The sequence below is a fragment of the Phyllobates terribilis genome, unplaced genomic scaffold (assembly GCF_046119375.1).
Source record: "Phyllobates terribilis strain yellow unplaced genomic scaffold, ASM4611937v1 Scaffold_3__8_contigs__length_932513732, whole genome shotgun sequence".
Classification (NCBI taxonomy): Eukaryota; Metazoa; Chordata; class Amphibia; order Anura; family Dendrobatidae; genus Phyllobates; species Phyllobates terribilis.
The window spans coordinates 892721942-892748743 of NW_027362763.1; the positions used below are offsets into that span (position 1 = coordinate 892721942).

The 26802-nt window shown below is 45.0% G+C and overlaps 1 protein-coding gene across 2 annotated transcripts in view; it reads left to right on the forward strand.

The window, feature by feature from the left end:
- MYCT1 (MYC target 1) overlaps positions 1-26802 on the forward strand; it is a 153409-nt gene that overhangs the window by 59130 nt on the left and 67477 nt on the right. Inside the window, exon 1 of one of the 2 annotated variants that reach the window (XM_073672731.1) lies at positions 10422-10668. The exons of the other annotated variant lie outside the window; for it this stretch is intronic. Within the exon in view, the coding sequence (XP_073528832.1) occupies positions 10578-10668 (91 nt within the window). The 5' untranslated portion in view covers positions 10422-10577. Of the gene's footprint in view, positions 1-10421; positions 10669-26802 lie in introns of those variants that run through there. 2 annotated transcript variants of the gene reach the window in all.

Below are 26802 nucleotides of genomic sequence, written 5' to 3' on the forward strand. Positions count from 1 at the left end.
CCCCGGTTAGCTGGCCTACCAATATGCTCACTTTTTGTCCTTCTGTCAGGGGGTATACCTTAAACAGGCTGTACAGTCTCTCTTTAAAGTCTCTTAGGGTATGCGACTCCCCTGAGTACTGGGGCAGCCAGGCCGCTCCGGGGATATAGGGCATTGTAAATGGCATTACCGCGGCAGCGGCCGCGCTGGTGGTAGAGGGTCCCTCCGCATCCGTCATCTTCCTCCCCCCTAGTTAAGTGTGGCCTACCTTCTGTTGCTTCTTCTCCGTAGGCCGCCGCTCCGCAGACGATCGTCAGGGAGGAGGACCTTGCGTCGCGTTCTGGTGACGTCAGCGTCGCTCTCTCTCCCTTCCAGGACCTTGCGCAGCGTCGATGCGTGGGGCGGAGCTTCGGGTCTCGCGCGCTTTCGGCGTCCACGCCCCTCTTCTTCCCGCTAGGCGTCTCGAAGATGGCGTCCGATGGCGGGAAAACGACTGCGGATGGCGGGAAAACAGCTGCGGATGGCTGGAAACGGCTCCGGATGGCGGGAACCGACTGAAGATGGCGGGAGACGGCTCCGGATGGCGGGAACCGACTGAAGATGGCGGGAGACGGCTCCGGATGGTGGGGACCTTCACCACGGCAGGTTTGACAGTCTTTTGAAGGCACGCAGTACCCGGTGGTTGCGGGCACAAAATCCTGCCGACTACGCCAAAGCTGACTCGCCCCCTGGGCCGAGGGGCACCCGGAACTGGGCTTCTGGGGATTGTAGTATCCGTGGCGGTGACCCGCTCCCGTGGCTCAGGGTGGTCAGGCCGATGGTAGTCTTTTAGGGGTTTTAAGTTAATTGTCCGACTACGCCACCCGTGGATTGCGGTAAGTGCGGACCGCCGCTGCAAGGCAGACCGCTGGGGCTGATGGGGTATGCAGCTGAGGTAGTGTGACTCCCCACGGGAGGAGTGCAGCCCCAGGGCAGTGAATGTGGATGATGGGAGTGATGGTGCGCGGGCGTCCCAGCACTAGTAGTGCTGGTGCGGCGATGAGCAGGAACGACTCAGAGTCTTTGCAGTGCAGTTCAGGGTCTTTACTGGTGATATTAAGGCAGACCCTCCCGGGAGTAATGGCTAGCATAAGGGGCCTGGTCAGTCTGCGAGCAAACAGGAGTTCCCCTGGCCAGATGGAGTTGTAGGCCTCTCCTTCTATCTGCACTCTTTCTGGCTACCTTGCTGTAAGCGGGTAGAAGTAGCCCACGTCCCTGAGTATACCGTGTGGTGCTCACCCATATGGCTGGTGACTTGGGGCCTTCTGTTAGCCTCCGCTCCTGGATGGCGGTGCTGGTCCCTTCCTTGTGACTCAGCCTCCGGGCTTCTATGGCCAGAGGACCTGGAATCCCCTGCCGGCTGGTTTCTGCTGCTGGGTGGATATCAGTCCCCACAGCCTCGGACTCCGGTGTCCGGTTATCAGATTCTTCTGCCAGGGCGAGCTATATCTCTGCTTAGCTTCCAGCCCCTGGTCTTCTGCTCCTAGCTCCTACAGAGCTCCTGCTGTAACTTTCCCTCTCCAGGCTCTGACTCCCAGACTCTGACTGAACTAATCCCGCCCCAGACCCAGTTTATAAGGGAAGATTCCTCCCCTCCCAGGTCTGGGCGGGAGGTGTTGCCTGCTTAGGGCTCCTGACCAGAGAAACCTCCCACTTGCTCTCAGATGTAATATTCCTATTACTGTGGCAACCAGACCCCTGGGGTGCCACACTGGCTCTCACCCTCCTGCCCTGCGCCTCACACACAGTGTCCTGAGCCAGTGGCCGCGGGCCTTGTTTGGCGACATCCTCTGAGTCCCCTTGGTCCTATATGGCCACCTTTTCAGCAATTATGTGTGAATTGTGGCTACGGCACTTGAAGATACCGCAACTTCCAGTTTGGTAGTTGAGACTTGAAGTACTCCACTAGTCTGGGGTCGGTCCCCTACTGCGGCCTGATCCCTCCACGGTCAGCGTGAACTCGGGCGCACGGGTGGACTCCGCACTCGTCGTGCCCCTAGGATCCCCTCTATATCTGGAGCCTTTCCTACTGCTCCTGTCTTCTCTCCTCCCTCTCCTCCTGGGCCTCTCTCACTGGGCCCCACTCCTCTGCTCTCCTGAGCAGGACTGAACTCAACTGCTCCAGTGAGCAGAACCCCTTCTGAACTCCTTCTAGATCTTTCCACCCTTCTTTATATATGCTTCTCTCAGTGTTCCCCTGAACTTTTTCCTCCACCCACACCCACTACATGGTTCCCTCTCTTTTGGTCCCCCCCCTTCCAGCCAGGGACAGGGCTCAGCAGTGACCAAGTGCATCTTGCCCCTCCTGCTGGCCTGGAGTGGTGTAGTGTTGGTATGTAGGTATGTGGGTCCCGGGTAGTGCTCCCTCCTTACCTGAGAGTGGGTTACCACACCTCTGGCTGAGATGCAGTACCTCTGTGGAAACTGGACCAGCAAGGGCTCCACATATTGACTCGAGTATAAGCCTAGGGTGGGAAATGCAGCAGTTACTGGTAAATTTCCCCATCCTGGTATGTATTTCACCACTTATCCCCCAATCCTGGTACGCATGGCACCCCTCATTCCCCAATCCTGGTACGCATTACTCCCTCACCACCCAATCCTGGTACGCATTGCTCCCTCATCCCCCAATCCTGGTACGCGTGGCCTCCTCATCCCCCAATCCTGGTACGCGTGCCCCCCCCTCATCCCCCAATCCTGGTACGTGTGATTCCCCTCATCCCCCAGTCCTGGTACGCGTGATTCCCTTCATCCCCCAGTCCTCAAACGCGTGATTCCCCTCATCCCCCAATCCTGGTATGCGTGATTCCCCTCATCCCCCAATCCTGGTACACATGATTCCCCTCATCCCCCAATCCTGTTACGCATGATTCCCCTCATCCCCCAATTCTGGTAGGCGTGATTCCCCCATTCCAGGTACGCGTGATCCCCCCAATCCTGGTACGTGTGATCCCCCTCATCCTCCAATCCTGGTATGCATGATATCCCTCATCCCCCAATTCTGGTAGGTGTGATTCCCCCATTCCTGGTACGCGTAATTCCCCCAATCCTGGTACGCGTGATCCCCCCAATCCTGGTACGCATGATCACCCTCATCCTCCAATCCTGGTACGCATGATCCCCGTCATCCCCCAAACCTGGTACGCGTGATCCCCCTCATCCCCCAATCTTGGTACGCGTGATCCCCCTCATCCCCCAAACCTGGTAAGCGTGATCCCCCTCATCCCCCAATGCTGGTATGCGTGGCCCCCCTCATCCCCCAATCCTGGTACATGTGGCACCTCTCATCCCCAATCCTGGTACGCTTGGCACCCCTCACCCCCAATCCTGGTACACGTGGCACCCCTCATCCCCCAATCCTGGTACGCGTGGCACCCCTCATCCCCAAATTTTGGTATGCGTGGCACCCATCATCCCCCAATCCTGGTACGCGTGGCCCCCTCATCCCCCAATCCTGGTACGCGTGATCCCCCTCATCCCCCAATCCTGGTAAGTATGGCCTCCTCATCCCCAATCCTGGTACGCATTGCTGCCTCATCACCCAATCCCGGTACGCATGGCCACCTCATCCCCCAATCCTGGTATGTGTGGCCCCCTCATCCCCCAATCCTGGTAAGTATGGCCTCCTCATCCCCAATCCTGGTACGTGTGGCCCCCTCTATTAGGATCTGCAACATAAACTAAGGAAAGAATGGGAAAAGCTGTCCCTACAGTAAGACTAAGCTGAATCCCTACGATGTAGCGGGCAGCCTGTTCCTTGTGAACAGACCCGCCTTCGTCCTCGGCTAGTCTGAACGGAGACCTATAGAATAAAGGGAGGGGTCCCTAAAAGAACTAAGGACTGGGAAAAAATGGGACACCTCCTAACAGAAGTTTTGCAGAGCAAAAAGACAAACTGACAAAAAGTACTAGAGGTCCCAGAGGACCAAGCAAACTAGACAGAGATAGGCACCAAAGCACCTGGCTACAGAGACAGGCAAAAAACACTGAAGTCCAGCAAAGCCAGAAGGGCAGAGCTGGAATATATAGGCAGCTGGTCATGTGACCGCAAAACACAAGATAGCAAAAACTAACAGGAGGGTTCTAACAGTACCCCCTCTTCTATGAGAATCCTCCGGATCCTCCAGGCCCAGGTCTATCAGGAAACCTCCTGTGGAAAGCTTTAACAAGCCTAGGAGCAGAGACATCATCCGTCCTTACCCAGGAGTTGTCTTCGGGTCCGAAACCCTTCCAGGAGACAAGATACTGTAATATCACTTTATGCCATCTTGAATTCAAAATACAAGAAATTTCATATTCACCGTCTTCCACCACAGGAGGAACTGTGACAGTGGCGTCCCTATTTGATATGTCAGCCTTTTTCAACAAGGAAACATGAAACACAGAATTAATCTTCCAGGAAGTAGGGACATCCAATCTGACAGCAGATGGGTTAACAACCTGAAGCACTTTAAATGGACCCACAAACTTAGGACCCAGTTTTGTAGAGGGAATCCTCAACCGCAGATTCTTTGAGGACAACCAAACCATATCACCCACAGTAAACAAAACCTCTTTACGTTTCCTGTCAAAATACTTCTTGGACTTTTTGTTAGCTTCTTGAAGGTTACAACGTACATTAGTCCAAACTCTCTCCAAATTACCGGAAAAATTCTTCTCCTCCGGCACCGCCGACCTCAATTTGGAGAACGAACCAAAAGACGGATGTCTCCCAGTACAACAAAAAAAAGGAGAGCACCCAGCAGAGGAGGATGTATGGTTGTTAAGAGCAAATTCTGCGAGTGGTAGAAACTCAGACCACCCCTTTTGATTGTCTGCCACAAAACAACGCAAAAACTGTTCAACATCCTGGTTCTTTCTTTCAGTCTGTTCATTAGACTCAGGATGATAACCAGACAAAAATGACAAATGGACTCCCAACCTGTCACAAAAAGCATGCTAAAAGCGAGCCACAAACTGAGGTCCCCTATCAGAAACAATGGTGGTGGGAACGCCATGGAACCTGACAATTTCCTTAACAAATGCCTTAGCGAGTGTTTTAGCGCAAGGTAGCTTAATGAATGGAACCAAATGACACATCTTGCTAAAACGGTCCACGACCACCCAGATGACAGTAAAACCCTCGGACACAGGAAGGTCAGTAATAAAATCCATTGCCAGATGCGTCCAAGGCGCACTAGGAACCTCCAGAGGACAAAGCAACCCCGCAGCAGGGGTATGTGAAGCCTTTGACCTAGCACACACCGTACATTGACGCACCCACTTGATGACTTCCTTCTGCCACCCAGGTCACCAAAAACTGCGACTGATAAGTCTCTTAGTCTCTGAAATTCCTGGATGACCTACCAACCGAGACTCATGATACTTCACAAACAAATCTCTCCTAAAGGTTCAAGGCACAAAAAACCTCCCATGAGGAGTGTTAGATGGGGCATCCTCTTGGGCTTTCAGAATCCCATCTTCCAAAACGGAGTTCAATGCTGCTACCACAACTCCTTCCTGGAAAATGCTCTCCTCCTCCTCGGTACCAACCATGGGAGAAAAGCTGCGAGATAAAGCATCGGCTTTAACATTCTTAGCACCAGGGATATAGGTAACAGAAGAATTAAACCGAGAAAAAAAAAGTGCCCACCTAGCTTGACGGGCATTCAAGCGCTTGGCAGCATCCAGATAGATCAAATTCTTATGATCTGTGAAAATCTGAATAGGAAATTTAGCACCTTCCAAGAAATGACGCCAATGTTCAAACGCGAGTTTAATAGCCAGCAATTCCCGATTACCAACATCGTAATTAAGTTCGGCTTCTGAAAATTTTTTCGAAAAAAAAGCACAGGGATGTACTCCATCCTTGTTCTCCTGAGACAAAACTGCACCGACCCCCACCGAAGAAGCATCAACCTCGACCAAAAAAGGCTTGGTCTCATCAGGCTGCATAAGGATAGGGGCAGAACTGAACCTCTCCTTGAGATACACAAAAGCTTCAATGGCCTCAGTAATCCACTGGACCGTATTCGCACCTTTCCAGGCGAGATCGGTCAGCGGCTTAACAATTATAGAAAAATTCTTAATGAATTTCCTGTAACAATTGGCGAAACCCCAAAATCTCTGTATCGATTTCAAACCAATAGGCCTAGGCCATTCCTGCACAGCCTGAACCTTCACCGGGTCCATCTCAAAGCCCTCGCTGGAGATAATGTAGCCCAAAAAACTAATTCTCTGCACAGCGGACTCTCATTTCTCCAGCTTAGCAAAAAGTGAATTATCACTCAATAACTGCAAAACCTCACGTACGCTCTGTCAATGGGACTCCAGATCTGGTGAATAAATCAGAATGTCATCCAAATACACAACCACATTCTTACCAATTAAAGGTCTCAGGATGTCATTAATAAGGTTCTGAAAAAACGCGGGTGCATTGGTTAGACCAAAAGGCATCACCAGATTCTCAAAATGACCTACCGGAGTGTTAAAAGCAGTTTTCCATTCATCACCCTCTTTCATTCGTAACAAATTGTATGTCCCCCGGAGATCAATTTTAGAGAACCACTTGGCCCCCACTAACTGGTTAAACAAGTCAGGAATTAACGGCAATGGGTAGGAATTGCATACGGTAATCTTATTAATTTCACGAAAGTCCAGACATGGACGTAAACCGTCGTCCTTTTTTTTAACAAAGAAAAATCCAACGGCCACAGGCGACTTAGAAGTTCTAATGTGAGCAGCAGCCAAGCTCGTCTGTATGTATTCCTCCAAGGCCTTTCTTTCAGGGATAGTCAGATTAAATAAGCGACTCTTGGGAAGAGTAGCTCCAGGAACAAACTCAATGGTGCAATCATAGTCCCTATGAGGAGGTAAAACTTGCGACTCCTCCTCTGAAAAAACCTTCCAAAAATTCTGAATACGTACTGTTAATTCCCCTTTTTCCACATCCGCAATGCGACCATTACAACATTTATCATAGCACTTAGGACTCCAAGACTTAATCTCATTAGTAGACCAGTCCAGTAAAAGATTGTGCAGTTTTAACCAAGGCAAACCTAAAACGACTGGAGAGGGTAAATTATTTAATAACACCAAATCCAAATTTTCATGGTGAACGCCATGATAGTGAGGGGAAATGCAGCAACCTTATGAGTAATTCATTTCAAAGGAGTGTTATCAATAGCAATCACAGAAATAGGTGATGACAAAGGTTTGGATTCCAATTTAAGTTTTTCCAAAAAAAAAAAATTCAATCAAATCTTCCTGCAATGAGGTACTCCCTGAAAGAAGTACTCCCTTAGAGCTCAAACAAGCAATACGGGCGTAACTGACCTTTTTTTTTTCTTTACTTAAACGAAGCTCACAGTTCTTAATCAAATGGTCAGTTTTACCTCAATAAAAACACAATCCCTTGGAAAACCTGCGGTCTCTTTCCTGAGAGCGGAGTGACATCGCCCCAACCTCCATCGGTTCTCCGCCGTCCGAGCAGACCCTCTGGGGACTAGGAGCTGCCATTGCAGGAATTTTTTCATCATTAACCCTGGCACGCAGTCTCCTGTCCACACGTATAGGCCACACGTATCCAGGACAGCTACTCACGTGTTGCTGAAGCTCGGCCACATCCAGAGACAATCCCTGCAGGCGTTGAGCCAACTCTTGGACGGAAACCATATTGATCCCCGAATTACTTTCCTTTTAGTTTTTTTTTTTTTGGGCTGGACTTACTGTTAGGATCTGCAACATAAACTAAGGAAAGAATGGGAAAAGCTGTCCCTACAGTAATACTAAGCTGAATCCCTAAGATGTAGCAGGCAGCCTGTTCCTTGTGAACAGACCCGCCTTCGTCCTCGGCTAGTCTGAACGGAGACCTATAGAATAAAGGGAGGGGTCCCTAAAAGAACTAAGGACTGGGAAAAAATGGGACACCTCCTAACAGAAGTTGTTGCAGAGCAAAAAGACAAACTGACAAAAAGTACTAGAGGTCCCAGAGGACCAAGCAAACTAGACAGAGATAGGCACCAAAGCACCTGGCTACAGAGACAGGCAAAAAACACTGAAGTCCAGCAAAGCCAGAAGGGCGGAGCTGGAATATATAGGCAGCTGGTCACGTGACCGCAAAACACAAGATAGCAAAAATTAACAGGAGGGTTCTAACATCCTCATCCCCCAATCTTGGTACGTGTGAACCCCTCTTCCCCCATTCTTGGTATGCGTGCCACCCCTCATCCCCCAATCCTGGTACGCGTGATCCCCCTCATCCCCCAATCCTGGTATGCGTGGCCCCCTAATTCCTCACTTATGCATGGCCCCATCATCCCTCAATCTTGGTATGCGTGGCCCCCTCATCCCCCAATCCTGGTATGCATGGCCTCCTCATCCCCCAATCTTGGTATGCGTGGCCCCTTAATTCCCCACTCCTGGTATGCGTGGCCCCATCATCCCTCAATCTTGGTATGCGTGGCCCCCTTATCCCCCAATCCTGGTATGCGTGGCCCCCCATTCCCAATCCTGGTATGCGTGGCCTCCTCACCCCCCAATCCTGGTATGTGTGGCCCCCTCATCCAGCTATCCTGGTATGCGTGGCACCCTCACCCCCAATCCTGGTATGCGTGGCCCCCTCATCCCCCACTGCTGGTATGCATGGCCCCCTCATCCCCCAATCCTGGTATGCGTGGCCCCCTCATCCCCCAATCCTGGTAAGTATGGCACCCTCTTCCCCCAATCCTGCTATGCATGGCACCCCTTATCCCCTAATCCTGGTATGTATGGCCTCCTCATCCCCCAATCCTGGTATGTGTGGCCCCCTCATCCAGCAATCCTGGTATGCATGGCCACCTCATCCCCCAATCCTGGTATGTGTGGCCCCCTCTTCCCCCAATCCTGGTTTGTGTGGCCTCCTCATCCAGCAATCCGGGTGTGCATGGCCCAATCACTGCACAAACAAAAAAATAAACACTTATACTCACCTTCCTTTCTCACCTCTGCTCCACTGCTGCTGTGTCATGTCTGCCAGGCAGCTCATGTCGGCATCTGAGCTGCTGCTGCTGGCATATTCACTCTTCTCCACGCTGGGACTATGGGAGTGGAGAAGAGTGAATATACATTCTATTTAGTAGTGGGCACTGTCAGCAGGAGCTGCGACTCAGAGCTCCTCCGCGCCTGCTACTAAAGAGAATGAATATTCCCTCTTCTCCATGTCCATGGGAGTGGAGAAGAGGGAATATTCATGTCCCTTTAGCAGCAGGCACACGTGGTAGCTGCAGCAGTGGCTACCACGTGTGCCCGCTCCTCCGCCGCCGCAACCTCCCTTCCCCCCCAATACTCACCTATCCTCCTCGTTCCCCCTGTGCTTCGGGGCCCTCCCATCTCACGGGCCCCATAGCAGTGGCGCGGCCTGCCGCCATTGGCGGTACGCCACTGGTCGCATACACGTTTTGAAAGCTGTTCGCTCCATAAATGAACTCCTAACCTGGCATACCAGTTTAGTCTAAGCATTTCCAAGTGTACCCCTGATGAAGTTGCTTGAGAGAATGCCAAGGGTGTGTAATTCTGTTAGCAGAGTAAAAGGGGGGGAGGTGGTTCTTTGAGGAATCTATGGATTAACCCTTAATTAACACTTAATTTGGTACACATATACTAATTTTTTTCAATTGTGTTTCTTTACTATTTGTTTCCTTCATGATTTGAATCTACAGTGTGCAAATTAAATAAGAAAAAGGAAAACCACTGAATGAACAGGCGTTACCAAACTTTTGACCGATACTGTAGTTCCTCTTTAAATATATTTAATTTAAATTTTACATTACATATATTTAAATTAGCATTGAATAATCAGTGGTTTTTCAATTTTTTTTTCAGTATTTGTTTGCCAATCAATAAAAATAAAAAAAAATGAAAAGACTATTTATATATAAAATAGTAGTACTAACAATATAAAAATGTTGCTAGTACTTAAGGGTTATTCTGAATTTACAATTAGTCACATATGAGATAAGGGAAAGTTAACATTGGTAAGGAGACGTGATAAGGAAGAGATATGTGGGAACACTGGAATATACAGTAAACAAAGGAAGCTGGTTATTTCGGGAATGCTATAGGTCGTCTATCGTAAACTTTCACACTGCAGTTCCTTCATCTCATATACTCAATCTCCTCACTACAGTATTGAGGGCCACTTCATACACCCAGAGACAAGACGCTAAATTAAAGTTATGCTCAGGAACCTTTGAGATCACAGCCAATGGTTAATGAAGTACAGTAAGTATAAGTCCAGCATGTTTGAGAATGTCATGGAATTGTGCATTGTTTAGAGTCAATTCAGTGCAACTGGGGAAATGACGAGAAGGAAATTGTTCCATGTCTCAGGAACTGTGTGGTGTCCTGAGATAAGAAGTGGCTTGTTCGCTCTGAGTATAAATGCAGGAAATGTGCTACACTCATATTTCCTTTGACACAACCAAAGTGCACTAGGGATGTAGACTAACTCACTCAGTCTGCCACTGCAACATACTCACCTTCTCAGGTCTTGCATGATTGACTTGGACCTACCTGTCATACAGTAGATTTCTACCTTGGATATGGGTAACATCACAGTTCATCAGAACTTTACGTGTTATGCTGAGCCGAAGAACATGACGTGCTTTACAACACTACCAGACAACTTTGTTGGTAAGAGCATCATTTCAGGTTGTACATGTAGCTGATAGAATGTCTACAGATCTGATCTAGGCCTCTGATGTATTTTGTCTTTTAGTAACTGGTATTACTATTATTGTATAAAACATTAATTATAATATGGCACAAAAGGAAGGAGATCCAGTTCATATAACTACTTTGACTTACCTTTAAGACTTTACTGTATATATCCATAGTTTCCTATTTTACCTGCTCAACCACATTGTCTGTTTCACCTCTTTTCATTGGATAAGAAGATTATAATGAAATAATAAGAAAGTCAGTAAATATAAAGTCATTGATAATTATATTAATAACACTGATTAGTGAAGTTGTGTGTAATATTTATGTATTTCATTATTACAGTATTTTTCTTAGTTTATATGCCATTTCTAATTTTGCATGATTTGGAAAACTTCCTTGTTGCAATATTTATTGTTTGGTAACAAAAATATGTTCTTGAATCTTTTCTTCTATATACCTGAAACACATATAGGGGGTAACTAACAATGCAGTACACCTCTGCTTTGTGCAAACATACCAAAAGTACATATGTGTGCATTTTCTCCATTTCTGTAGTCCATGTTGTCCTCCTATGGGTCATCTTAAAAAAAATGGCACATATAGGGAGAGCTGTGATAAAAAAACAGAAAACAACAAAGCAGAAAAAGCCCAGAAAGCTCAAAAATGCTAAAATCACTGGAAACTCACCAGGAAAAAAATAATTTCATTTGTCATGTAAGGTAAATGATTGCAGTTCATTTTCTTATCAGACATTTATTCTGGATTTTGTCAGTTCTTTTCTTGTGCTTCATTTGTAACATGTGAATGATTAAGACCCTAATCAAGGCACTCACAAGATCGTATAGAAAGACAGACTCCTTGGCTAACAAGACTAGATTTACATGCAAGGAACAGTAGCCCATATCTTATTATCAAAGAGGAGCAGGGGCAATAAAAAAACAGATTCAGGACAGGAGAAGCATTTAGACTAGGTAAAAAAAATATATTTATGGCACATATAAGGAAACGGTTTATGTAGTAGTTCTGTAACTTCGAGATATTTTTGGGTAAATTTTATAGGCTCACACAGGTGTATAACATGGCCGAGTGCTATCCGATGTTTTATCACACAGTACTCAGCCCAGTGTTACACTATGGGGCAGTGCAGATCTCTATGATTATTTTCTGATGCTGATTCAGATCACGCACACTCATACAAGTCTATGAGTGTGTATGAAACATTGGACTGCACTCCGAGTACAGTTCGATGTACGTTCACTGAGACTATGGAGAAGATGGAGAAATTACGTTCTCCATCTTCTCCACAACTGTGATGTGATTCTCTCATGTGAGAACTGACAGAGTTTGAGCTGAGTTTCATCAGCATAATCGGCCTGATTCTCTCTTTTGAGAGAACATACATCAGTTTGAGTGAGCCTTTATCTTGCAAACCCATTATTAGCCAGTGTCTAGTCCTACATTGGCAAAAATTTAGACTGCTAATGGTCATTGACCCAGAATTTATATTCTCCGATGCTCTAGCAAGTGGATTTTCAGAAGACTTTCATTAACTGCAGTAATTCAAAGAATATTTATGTATTAGGGATGTGGTGCCGGCTGTGGAATGCAGGGCATTGTAGTAGTGTGTGATTTTGTATTGTTCAGTAATTTGTTTGTTAACCTTTAGCATAATTTTTTTATGATTCTGCTTAAACAGGATGCTTAATATGAGGGTAGTTTGTATTGCAGGAAACCAGGGAATTAAAGCAAATACTTGTGTGTAGAACCTAGAATTCTTAATATAGGAGAGCAAGTTTCCATACACAATGAAAAATAGATAGTTACAAATGACTTTGGAGAAAACAGCCATAATAACTGATTTGGACCTGTTAAAATAAAAGAGCCCATATACATAGTCATACCATGGATCTCTGCTACACAGGTCTTTATTATGGCATCCATAGATTACTGAGGGGCCATTTTTATCCAGAGGTGCGCACAGGTTATCCATTGCATAATATTGGGGGTATTCACCTCTAGAATAATAAGCTTTATTTATAAGAGAGTACGCTACCCTTTGAGTGTATCCTATGAAAGCACTAAACTGTGTAATACTGAACCATCAGGACTCACAATTTTAGGCACAAGCAAGTTGTCATTTTTCTGTGTTCGCACATTCAGAGAGTGGCCTACCGCTAAGGGTATGTGCCCACGATGCAGAAATGAAGCAGGAAATTTTTGCAGCGTTTCTGCATGTTTTTGGCAGTAAAAACGCTTGCAGATTTTACACGCGTTTTTGACGCATTTTTGCAGCGTTTTTACATGCGGATTTGACTTGCGTTTTTCAAATGCATTGGGACCTCAAATCCGCATGCAGAATGGCACAAATAACGGACATGCTGCGGATTTTTCCGCAAGGAAAATCCGCTGCGTAAAATTCCGCAGCATGGGCACAGAGCATGCAGATTTTCATTGGGGATCAAGGGGCACGGATTACTAAACATTTTGCAAGCGTTTACGCTGCGGAAAATCCGCATCAAAAACGCTTGAAAAACGCATAGTGGGCACACAGCCTTATAGCGGCTCACTACACAACTGCTATGGGGCCGGTGAGTTCGGTTAACGGTGCCTGCTGATCCAGCAACTCGATGTCAACAGTAGAGTAAGGATGCATATACTGTTGAAAGCAATGGTGAACCACACAACCATTGGCTCCCGCTGCCACCATTCAGCCTGTGCATCTGAGTCTCGGCACAGCAGATGTGATGGCATCATTAGATTGCGTCTCCTACGCAGAGCCTCAGTCCACACAACGCACAGAGCCAAGCAGCAAATCGGAAGAACAGGGCAAGAAAAGTAGTTTTGTTTTTTTCAGCAGTCAATACTTGTGGGGACTGTGGGACATCATAATGTGGGGTGGTGTGCCTGTGCAGGACCATCCTATTGTGTAGGACAACTGTGACTGTGGGGTTATAATACTGTGGGGGTATCATACACCTTGGGGGATCATACTGTGTGGTGGCATCATAATAAAGGGGAATCTTACTGTGTTGGAGCATAATACTGTGGGGGAGGACCTGAGGTGACACACTGTGATCGGGTAGGGATCACTTTACTATGGGGGTGCTGGCAGCATAATATTTGGAGTGGGTCACTGCGGAGGCAACCATACTTTTGGGGGGTAATCATACTGTTCTCGAGGGTCACTGTGGAAGCCTTATAATGTGTGTGAGGGAAATATGGGGACATCATACTGTGTGTAGGTTCCCTGTGGGGGCCTCATAATATGTATAGGGGAATTGTAAAGACATCATATTGTGTGGGGGGCACTTTAAGAGCTTCATGCTGTGGTTGGGGCACTGTGGGGGACTTCATACTGTTTAGTGTGGTCATCATAATTCACTGGGGGCACTGTGAAGTTGCCATACTGTTTGTGAGGGGAGCTTTTGAGGAATTCAATATGTGGGGGTACCATACAGTTTGTGGGGTGAATTTCAGGTTGGGGGGATCAAAGTCTATAGGAACCATAAATGTATATCGCAGAGAGTGAAAACACGGACCAACGCAATACAAGTCCCTCTCCCTGGCTTTAAAAGTTGGGAAGCAATCCCTTTTATGACCGAATCTATGTCATGAACCCACCAATTTTTTTTCTTGTTGGCAGGGAGATTAAGAGTTTTGCTATGGGGTTCTATGATTTTTATATATGTCCCTGCATTTAGGATTTTCTTACAGCAAATTCAACATATAATTATCAAGTGGATCTGCTTGTGATTTAGCCTCATTGTAATTCAATGTGGCCTGTCCATCTCTTTTCTATACATACTGTATAATAAGCATACTGCATATTTTAAAATCTTCTTTGCTTTGACTATTTTGAATTTTTTTTTATTGCATATGAATGGGGTTTGAAATTATTTAATTAATTTGCATTGCCTGCAGAATATCAGCAGATCTGGGGGGGGGGGGGATTAAGTACCAAATTCACACTAAAACCTGGAATTCTCAAAGTTCAATCAATGACTGTGTATACTGTAGGCCATGTGCTGCCAGGTGCAGTATGTGGATTATCGTCATGAAAAACATCCTGTGTTTTGTAAAAAATATGGGAAGTTGTATATCTTTTAAAACTTACTGCTGCCATTGGGGTCAGTGTTACGGAATCCCGATCCCAAAGCTGTGTCATTTCCAATCAGGAGGATGAAGGTTATGAAGAATTGCATTTGTTATTTGCCTGACAGCGACACTATATTCTGCTATGTAGTTATACACCATTCACTTTTCCATTGTATACAGTTTGTACATATCTGTTTAAAAACAGATAAAGGGGCAGATTTATGAAAACTGTCTAAAAGTAAAACTGCCTTTATTGCCCAAAGTGGCCAATCACAGTGCAGCTTATACGTAATTAATGCTATGCTATGATTGGTTGCTATGGGCAATCAGTCTTTATAAATATCCACCCAAATTATTACTTTTATCATTATTCTTATATTATTTATTTATTCAACTACTGACCAGTTTGACTACTCTTAAATGGAATATATCAGCAGGTTTTGCTATGTAATCTGAATGCACCTTGATGCAGGGACTGAGAGCTTGATTCAGGTGATGTGTCACTAACTTGGCTGTGAGATGCTGTTTCCATAAAATGAGTGTTTTATGAGCAGGAGATTATCACTAAAGGATTAGCTGTCTCATGCCTCCTAGTCAACTCCTCTGTGCAACCCTGCCCCGACCACAGATTAGCAGCTTTCTGGCAATGTACAGTGTGCATATAAAGCTGCCCATCAGTGGTGTGGGCAGGAGAATACAGGAATCAGCATTTGAGCACTGCTATATCTGCAGCATACAGTGGCGTACATAGAAATCATGGGGCTCCATAGTAGAAGTCCTAATTGGGACACCCAGCCCCTCCCAAAAAAATAAAAATAAAGTATAATATTTTGGTAGGTCACAGAAGATCATATCTCACAACTTTGCATTCTTTACAAAGTAATTTTGCTCTTATTGAAGCCACTTAGTGCTTCAAGGCACTAAGATAACGTTTTCATGGCCCCCCAAATGTATGATGCCAACAAAAGTATCCCCCAAACACAGTATGATACTCCCACAGTGAATTTCTCCACGGTACCCTCCTTACTCTCAGTACATTGACCCCACAGTACACCTACGCAAGGTGTGATACCCCTACAGTGACCTCAAAATAGTATGATGCCCCCACAGTGACCCCAACACACAACTTTGCATTCTTTACAAAATAATTTTGCTCTTATTGAAGCCCCTTAGTGCTTCAAGGCACTAAGATAACCCTTTCATGACCCCCAAAATGTATGATGCCAACAAAAGTCCCCCCCAAACACAGTATGATACTCCCACAGTGAATTTCTCCACAGTACCCTCCTTACTCTCAGGACGTTGACCCCACAGTACACCTACGCAAGGTGTGATACCCCTACAGTGACCTCAAAATAGTATGATGCCCCCACAGTGACCCCAACACCGTATGATGCCTCCACAGTGACGATAACACATTATGATGTTCCCCACATTTCCTTACACACAATTTGATGGCCTGCATAGTCTCCCACACACAGTAGGATGGCCCTGACAGTACTACCACACAGTAGGAGGCCCCACAAACAATATGATGGCCCCCAAACAGCCCTCCATGTCCATGCAGTATAGCGGCCCCCCACAACCCTCCACACAGTATGATGAACCACACATAACCCTCTACACTGTATAATGGCTTGCACACAGTATAATGGACGCCACTAGCCCTCCAAACAATATAATGGCCCCCACATAGCACTCTAAACAGTATAATGGACGCACATAGCCTTCCAAACAATATATTGGCCCCCATATAGCCCTCCAAATATTATATTTGCCTCCACATAGCCCTCCAAATAGTATAATGGTCTCCACATAGCCTTCAAAAGTATAATTGACCCCCACATAGCCCTTCAAACACTATAATGGCCCCCCACATAGCACATTAAATAGCATATTGGCCCCCCACATAGCCCTACAAAAGTATAATGGCTATAATGGCTATAATGGCTTACTAAAATCAGTCTCATCCCCTGTATCAAGCTGCTCTCAGATTGCATAGCAAAATCCTGCTGAAAGATTTCCTTTAAATAAGGTGTTTCATTAAGTAGTTGCTATGTACAGACACACAGTACGGACCAAAAGTTTGGACACACCTTCTCATTTAAAGATTTTTCTGTATTTTCATGACTATGAAAATTGTACATTCACACTGAAGGCATCAAAACTATGAATTAACACATGTGGAATTATATACTTAACAAAAAAGTGTGAAACAACTGAATATATGTCTTATATTCTAGGTTCTTCAAAGTAGCCACCTTTTGCTTTAATGACTGGTTTGCACACTCTTGGCATTCTCTTGATGAGCTTCAAGAGGTAGTCACCGGAAATGGTTTTCACTTCACAGGTGTAGGGCACACCTACAGGTTTAATAAGTGGGATTTCTTGCCTTATAAATAGGGTTGGGACCATCAGTTGTGTTGTGCAGAAGTCTGGTGGATACACAGCTGATAGTCCCACTGAATAGACTGTTAGAATTTGTATTATGGCAAGAAAAAAGCAGCTAAGTAAAGAAAAATGAGTGGCCATCATTACTTTAAGAAATGAAGGTCAGTCAGTGCTAAAAATTGGGAAAACTTTGAAAGTGTCCCCAAGTGCAGTTGCAAAAACCATCAAGCGCTACAAAGAAACTGGCTCACATGAGGACCGCCCCAGGAAAGGAAGACCAAGAGTCACCTCTGCTTCTGAGGATAAGTTTATCTGAGTCACCAGCCTCAGAAATCACAGGTTAACAGCAGCTCAGATTAGAGACCAGGTCAATGCCACACAGAGTTTTAGCAGCAGACACATCTCTTTAACAACTGTTAAGAGGAGACTTTGTGCAGCAGGCCTTCATGGTAAAATAGCTGCTGGGAAACCACTGCTAAGGACAGGCAACAAGCAGAAGAGACTTGTTTGGGCTAAAGAACACAAGGAATGGACATTAGACCAGTGGAAATCTGTGCTTTGGTCTGATGAGTCCAAATTTGAGATATTTGGTTCCAACCACCGAGTCTTTGTGCGACGCAGAAAAGGTGAACGGATGGACTCTACATGCCTGGTTCCCACCGTGAAGCATGGAGGAGGAGGTGTGATGGTGTGGGGGTGCTTTGCTGGTGACACTGTTGGGGATTTATTCAAAATTGAAGGCATACTGAACCAGCATGGCTACCACAGCATCTTGCAGCGGCATGCTATTCCATCCGGTTTGCGTTTAGTTGGACCATCATTTATTTTTCAACAGGACAATGACCCCAAACACTCCTCCAAGCTGCGTAAGGGCTATTTGACCAAGAAGGAGAGTGATGGGGTGCTACGCCAGATGACCTGGCCTCCACAGTCACCAGACCTGAACACAATCGAGATGGTTTGGGGTGAACTGGACCGCAGAGTGAAGGCAAAAGGGCCAACAAGTGCTAAGCATCTCTGGGAACTCCTTCAAGATTGTTGGAAGACCATTTCCGGTGACTACCTCTTGAAGCTCATCAAGAGTGTGCAAAGCAGTCATCAAAGCAAAAGGTGGGTACTTTGAAGAACCTAGAATATAAGACATATTTTCAGTTGTTTCACACTTTTTTGTTAAGTATATAATTCCACATGTGTTAATTCATAGTTTTGATGCCTTCAGTGTGAGTGTACAATTTTCAAAGTCATGAAAATAAAGAAAAATCTTTAAATGAGAAGGTGTGTCCAAACTTTTGGTCTGTACTGTATATTGCAATGTCAATCACGGCGAGCACATGGATTGTACCCAGATTCATAGACTTAAATAGGTAATTTTGATCATTGATTCTGATCAAAAACTGATATGTCTCTGTGATTTTTTTTTGTGAAACCGTAAAAACAAGGACATGTGAATAGAACCAAAGACAACAAAGTGTTCTATCTGCGAAAAACACACGTACAGCTACTTCCACATGTACCATTAACAGTGAAACAGTGATTCAGAGTCAAACACTTAATTAAAGATGGGGCTGTAGCTCCCTGATCTTAGGGCTTTAAAGCCCCAATCTCGGGCGGTCATATATCCAGTGATCAGCAACATATCTCCTACTTATAACTCGTGATTTTGGTAATACATAGTTAAAAGCTGAGGCTGATTTTCTAATCATTACCTATATTTAGACAGCAAAAACTTAGATGGACTGAAAATATGCTTAAATTAGTCATAGTCACTCATGCTTTATAATTAATATTCAGTTTACATCACACCTTAAAGAGGTTGTCCACTACTTTAGCATTGATCATCACCTATCCTTAGGATAGGTCATCAATGTCTGATCAGTCGGGGTCCGGCACACGGCACCCCCGCCGATCATCTGTTATTGGTGTCGGCCAGAAATACTCACTTGCGCAGCTGACCGTATTCTGATAGTGACCAAGGCTTGGTAATACACACCTGCCTCCTATTCAATTCAATAGGAGGCGGATATGTAGTACCTTGCAGTGGCCACTATCAGAATATGGTCAGCTGCGCAAGTGAGTATTTCTGGCCGACACCGATAACAGATGATCGGCGGGGGTGCCATGTGTAGGACCCCGACTGATCTGACATTGATGACCTATCCTAGGGATAGGTCATAAATGCTAAAGTAATGGACAACCTCTTTAATATAATCATGCCTCCTTTCCAGCTGATCAATGCTTTACCAACACTCCCTTCAAGTGCTTCGCAAACAGTGTTTTAAATAGGTCAAAAACTAGATTTCACAGTTTGCTCCAAAATGTGGAAAAAAAATTGGCATAAATTACTGCCAATGTTGAGGTGCTCTTAAAATAGGAAATCTTCTTAATTCTCTATGTTTAAATAAAGATACACTAATTTCCACTTTGGGAAAAATACACTGGTTTACAGTACGTTAAAATGACTCCATTTCTTAGAATGGATCCTATTTTTCACCAATTTTTAGTCCCATCTAATGTCTTTACTTCAATTAGAGGGTGAAAGCATATACAGCTAAAACTCGGCCCACCCACAGTGGCCAAATCATGAAGAAAAATTATTAATCATTGGGAGAGGGTTGAGTTTTGATCACATGTGGCAAGCCATGCCATATGGTCAAATCTTCTGTCTTCATGAAGACACGACTCCCCCATTTCCCGGCTTCCTGCTTGCCAAGAACGTCTGCAACTTTGGAGGAGAGCAGAGGCACTGAGGCTGCAATGTTTGCCTAGCTTCTTACTATAGCCTGCAGTGGTGGCTTGTAACCTAGAAAATGAGCAGTAAATTCTAGAATTAAAAATCCCTCCATTTTTAAGAAGAGGTAAATTGCAAAGTTGCTTGTTTTTATAAGCAGTTTTACCCATTTAAGAAGATGATACAGCCTCTTTATCTGACACCTGTCACACAAGGATTGCCCCCTAAACTTGAATATCTATTCCTTTCTGGGACGGTTGGATTATTCAATACTTTTTAAAAACTAGCCGCCAAACAGCTCCACCAGCGGAGAAATGAAAAGTTATAGCTCTCAGAATAAAGTGATGCAAAAATAATTCTTTTTTCTCTAAAATATTTTTTGTGTAAAAGCAGCAAAACACAAAAAAAAGATATAAATGTGGTATCGCTGTAATCATACTGACCTAATAAAAGCTTGAACTCAATTCATATAAACAGCTAATCCAATCTCAGGTCTGTCATCTGTCAAAGGAAATATAGGGGGCTTACATGTTACTATCTTATCAACTTTACCACAAGGTGAACGGCATAAAAAAACAAACAAAATATCAACAATTCCTGAATAGCTTGTTTTTGTTCAATCTGAATCTCAAAAATCGGAATAGAAGGTGGTTAAGAAATGCTATGTGCTTGAAAATGGTACCAATAAAAAAGTCAACTCGTCTAGCAAAAAACAAGCCCTTACATGACTTTGGTGATGCAAAAACATTTTCTTTTTTGCACAAAAAGCATCTTTTAGCGTGTGACAGCAGCTAAACATAAAAAATTGATATAAATCTGCCATCGCTGTAATCACACTGACCCGAAGAATAAAGTCGTCTAATCACTTATACCGCACAAGGTATAATCAGACCATGTTCCTGTATAGTCAGACATGGCCATTACACAGTACACAGTAGGGGCACATTTATAAGATTATCTCAGCACAGGAACATTTTATTTAAACACATCCAATTGTGGAAGTTATGGTTATTTCAAGCTCTATTGATTAAAATTAACTTTTGTTCATGGGAAAACTCCTTTAATGAATCAGGAGCATCTGACTCCAACATGCCTCCTCATCAGAAATTTCCCACAGCAATCCCTCTACTTGTAAATGTACTCTTAGGTGTTGGGGCTAATTTAGGAGACATGATCAACAGCAGAAGAATGGACAATTAAACAGAAATGTACAGTTAGGTCCATATATATTTGGACAGAGACAACATTTTTCTAATTTTGGTTCTAGACATTACCACAATGAATTTTAAACAAAACAATTCAGATGCAGTTGAAGTTCAGACTTTCAGCTTTCATTTGAGGGTATCCACATTAAAATTGGATGAAGTGTTTAGGAGTTTCAGCTCCTTAACATGTACCACCCTGTTTTTAAAGGGACCAAAAGTAATTGGACAAATTAAATAATTGTAAATAAAATGTTTATTTCTAGTACTTGGTTGAAAACCCTTTGTTGGCAATGACTGCCTGAAGTCTTGAACTCATGGACATCACCAGACGCTGTGTTTCCTCCTTTTTGATGCTCTGCCAGGCTTTCATTGTGGTGGTTTTCAGTTGCTGTTTGTTTGTGGGCCTATCTGTCTGAAGTTTAGTCTTTAACAAGTGAAATGCATGCTCAATTGGGTTGAGATCAGGTGACTGACTTGACCATTCAAGAATATTCCACTTCTTTGCTTTAATAAACCCCTGGGTTGCTTTGGCTTTATGTTGTGGGTCATTGTCCATCTGTAGTATGAAACAATGACCAATCAGTTTGGCTGCATTTGGCTGGATCTGAGCACACAGTATGGCTCTGAATACATCAGAATTCATTCGGCTGCTTCTGTCCTGTGTCACATCATCAATAAACACTAGTGACCCAGTACCACTGGGAGCCATGCATGCCCAAGCCATCACACTGCCTCCGCCGTGTTTTACAGATGATATGGTATGCTTTGGATCATGAGCTGTGTTATGCACACGCCCGGACTGACTGGCGTGTGCGTGTTTAGTGATCCCACTGGACCATGAACCGGAGAGTGCCTGGAGGGGCGTAACTAAGTATCTACCCGATCCGACCAAGGTCGCACGATGGCTAACAACGCCTGTGCACCAGGGAGGAACCGAGCAGAGGGACCAGGTGCGACTCCTGGTCAGACCCCGGACACGGCTGTTGACCCACACCGGGGAATACAGGAACAGGCAGGTTAGGGCACAGGCTAGGTAGGGTCCAGTACAGACTAGGAGACGGGTTCAAAGCCGCAGATGTGGTAATCAAGCAAAGTAAAGCGAAACCGCAGGTGTGGTGGACAAGGCTGAGCAGAGCGAAACCGCAGGTGCAGTGGACAGGGCTGAGCAGAGCGAAACCGCAAGTGCGGTGGACAGGGCTGAGCAGAGCGAAACCGCAAGTGCGGTGGACAGGGCTGAGCAGAGCGAAACCGCAAGTGCGGTGGACAGGGCTGAGCAGAGCGAAACCGCAAGTGCGGTGGACAGGGCTGAGCAGAGCGAAACCGCAAGTGCGGTGGACAGGGCTGACCAGAGCGAAACCGCAGGTGCGGTGGACAAGGCTGAGCAGAGCGAAACCGCAAGTGCGGTGGACAAGGCTGAGCAGAGCGAAACCGCAAGTGCGGTGGACAAGGCTGAGCAGAGCGAAACCACAGATGCGGTCGACAAGGCAGAGCAGAGCGAAACCGCAAGTGCGGTGGACAAGGCAGAGCAGAGCGAAACCGCAGATGCATTGGCAGGGCTGAGCAGAGCGAAACCGCAAGTGCGGTGGACAGGGCTGAGCAGAGCGAAACCGCAGATGCGGTGGACAAGGCTGAGCAGAGCGAAACCGCAGGTGCGGTGGACAAGGCTGAGCAAAGCAAAACCGCAAGTGCGGTGGACAAGGCTAAGCAGAGCAAAACCGCAGATGCGGTGGACAGGGCTGAGCAGAGCGAAACCGCAGATGTGGTGGACAAGGCTGAGCAGAGCAAAACCGCAGGGGCAGTGGACAAGGCTGAGCAGAGCGAAACCGCAAGTGCGGTAGACAAAGAAAAGCAGAGCGGGCAGAAACCGCCAGAGCGGTAAGTAAGGTAGAGCAAAGATAAACCGCCAAAGCGGTGAGCAAGGACAGAGCAGAGCGGACAGGGCTCTGTTCACACGGAACAGACTGGAAGAGAAAGGCAGAACCAGATACATACAAGGTACTTGCAAAGAAGTAGCGAGTGGACTCCAAACTCACAAACAGAAGTACAACGACAACCAGTAGGAGTTAGGTGCAGGTTCAGACTCTGCAGAAAAAGAGAGGAAACGGACAAAGAGACAAAACAAGTAACAGGTTAGGAGACAGTTCAGACAGGAACTGTACTGCAACGAAATACAGGAACGAGCCTAGGAATAGCCAAGAGCTGGTTCAGACACTGCAGCAAAAGGGAGGAAACGAACATAGAAACAAAACAAGTAACAGGTTAGGAGACAGTTCAGACAGGAACTGTACTGCAACGAAATACAGGAACGAGCCTAGGTATAGCCAAGAGCTGGTTCAGACACTGCAGCAAAAGGGAGGAAACGGACATAGAAACCAAGCAAGTAACAGGTTAGGAGACAGTTCAGACAGGAACTGTACTGCAACGAAATACAGGAACGAGCCTAGGTATAGCCAAGAGCTGGTTCAGACACTGTGCAAAAGGGAGGAAACGGACATAGAAGCAAAACAAGTAACAGGTTAGGAGACAGTTCAGACAGGAACTGTTACTGCAGCGAAATACAGGAACGAGCCTGGGTATACGGCCCCCCCGAGGCAGAAACGAACAGGCTAGGAGCGTGTTCAGACAGGCCTGGAAATACAGCCTCCAGGAAGGCGGACAGGCAGGGAAAAACGGAACATGACCTGGCACATTCAGAGTAAAGGAGAACACTGAATGTTAAAGTTGCTCAGGCACCAGCTAGTATGTGGAGCTGGTTTAAATATCCAATGACTGACAGCAGTAGGCTGAGGACGCATTAGGGGTGTGCCCACAGCAGCTACAAGAAACAGGAAGTGACCGGGCCGCCTCCCTAAGCAGCCAGAACAGAGGCAAGCAGACAGCATGGAAAGAACCCAGGCTAGCAGACTGGACTGATGATCAAGTTTGCGATCTTGCATAGTGGGAGATGGTGCCCTATGCAAGAATGCCGCCAGGTATGTTACAAGCTGTACCACGCCTTCGCCATACTTTTCTCTTTCCATCATTCTGGTAGAGGTTGATCTTGGTTTCATCTGTCCAAAGAATGTTCTTCTAGAACTGTGCTGGCTTTTTTAGATGTTTTTTTTAGCAAAGTCCAGTCTAGCCTTTTTATTCTTGATGCTTATGAGTGGCTTGCACCGTGCAGTGAACCCTCTGTATTTACTTTCATGCAGTCATCTCTTTATGGTCGATTTTGATATTGTTATGCCTACCTCCTGGATAGTGTTGGTCACTTGGTTGGCTGTTGTGAAGGGGTTTCTCTTCACTATGGAGATGATTCTGTGATCATCCACCACTGTTGTCTTCCGTTGGCGCCCAGGCCTTTTTGCATTGATGAGTTCACCAGTGCTTTCTTTCTTTCTCAGGATGTACCAAACTGTAGATTTTGCCACTCCTAATATTGTAGCAATTTCTCGGATGGGTTTTTTCTGTTTTTGCTGCTTAAGGATGGCTTGTTTCACCTGCATGAAGAGCTCCTTTACTTCACAGCAAAACCTTCCAAATGCAAGCACCACACCTCAAATCAACTCCAGGCCTTTTATCTGCTTAATTGAGAATGACATAATGAAGGGATTGCCCACACCTGTCCATGAAATAGCCTTGGAGTCAATTGTCCAATTACTTCTGGTCCCTTTAAAAACAGGGTGGCACATGTTAAGGAGCTGAAACTCCTAAACCCTTCATCCAATTTTAATGTGGATACCCTTAAATTAAAGCTGAAAGTCTGAACTTCAACTGCATCTGTATTGTTTTGTTTAAAATTCATTGTGGTAATGTCTAGAAGCAAAATTAGAAAAATTTTGTCTCTGTCCAAATATATATGGACCTAACTGTATGTACCTCAATTCTGAAAACACAAGCAAATATGTATGTATATTTACAGTGGGTGATTTGATAGTGGGAAAGTGCTGTGCATACAGCTGCATTTTAGATTTGTTGAAAAAATCGCTGCTGCTATAAATAAGTTCCATTTATCTGAAGGGGTTGTTTTGACAGCAAGCAAATGGGTTTGTCCAAGCCCAGTTAAGAATTATGTACTGAGTGAATATATACCTTAATGGAAATTCGGGAGCTACTCAGCATGTGCAAAGCAGGAAAGCAGATAACTTAATTTTAACCCCTTTCCGACAAGGCCAATTTACATTCTTGCGTTTTTTTTTTCCTCCCCTTCTTCCAAGAACCATAACTATTTTTAGTTTTCTGTCCACAAAGATGTTTGAGGGCTTGTTTTTTTGTGGGACGAGTTGTATTTTTGAATGACACAATTAATTTTACCACATAGTGTACTGTGAAATGAGAAACAAATTCCAAATGCGGTGAAATTGCAAAAAATACTCCCAATTTTGGCATTTTTAATTTACTTCTGTTTACAGTGTTTACCAATAGGGTAAGGGAGACATTGGACTTTTATGTACGCACCGATACCACATGTGTATATTTAATTTTGTTATTTATTTCTAATGGGAGAAAAGGGGGATGATTCAAATTTTTGAAAACTATTTTTTTCCGATTTTGTTTTAAATTAATTTTTTTACTGTATTTATTAGCCATCTTAGGGGACTTTAACTTGCGATCAATTGATCACTTGTACTATATGTAGCAATACCACAGTACTGCTGTTTATAACAAAAATCACTGTCTCATCTGAAGTCCAACCACAGGCTTGGTTTCAAAAGAGCTCCATGATGACAGGCTCAGATGTCTTCAAGACACTCCTGGCTGTCATATGAACCCACCGGTGTCCCGCGATAGCATCACGAGCACCCTGATGGGCACATGGAATGATGCGCCCCCATGCCGGAGCGCTGTTAATGCCGCTGTCAGAGTTTGACAGCGGCATTTAACAGGTTAACAGTCGCAGGCAGAGCTCCACTCTACCCTCAGCTGTTGGAGGCAGGTCTTGGCTGTGTGTCATTGGGATGGACTCACCCCGTGAGCCCGCTCTATACACCTACTACTAACTTGCGCCCTTCATGTACATTTCAGAAATGCAACAAAAAAGGTCACTGACAAGCAACACATAATAACACATGAAGAACAAAAAATACAACCGACAATACAAGATCACCCTATCGGTATTTGGTCAGTATCTTGCATCTGTATTTTTTAGACGAAACCTGGTGAGGAACAATCAGAGGAAAAGTATAATAGAAACAAGTCACCAATTCTGCATTTATCACCCACTCCTGGTTTTTGCTTTCACATACTGATATAAAATACTGACCAAATACTGATAGTGTGACCATAGCCTAATACACCCTCCTGGACTCCTCTGGCAACGAGGAAACATAACAAAAATGTCAGAAAGGCCAAGTTCAAATGACTGTACTTTTGGTCCGAGTGCTGCCCGTGGAAAAAAACTTACATCAATGTTATTCAATAGGGCAACGCAGAAGACCTTATTGTTTTACACATTGCAGTATTCACTATTTTCTTCCATATTTTGGATCAGACTTGCCAATACACATCCATGTGTGCGCAAAAAAAATTGAATCCTAAACAGGTCAAATGCATAGCGTCTGATTTTTATGGATACATTTCAATCCTTAAATATAGAAAACTATTTGTTCTCGTAAATTGTAATAACTACTGATGTATGAAAATAGAAGATTATATATGGGTGACAATACAGATGAATATCGCCCATTTTTTTCCGGATGAAAATGA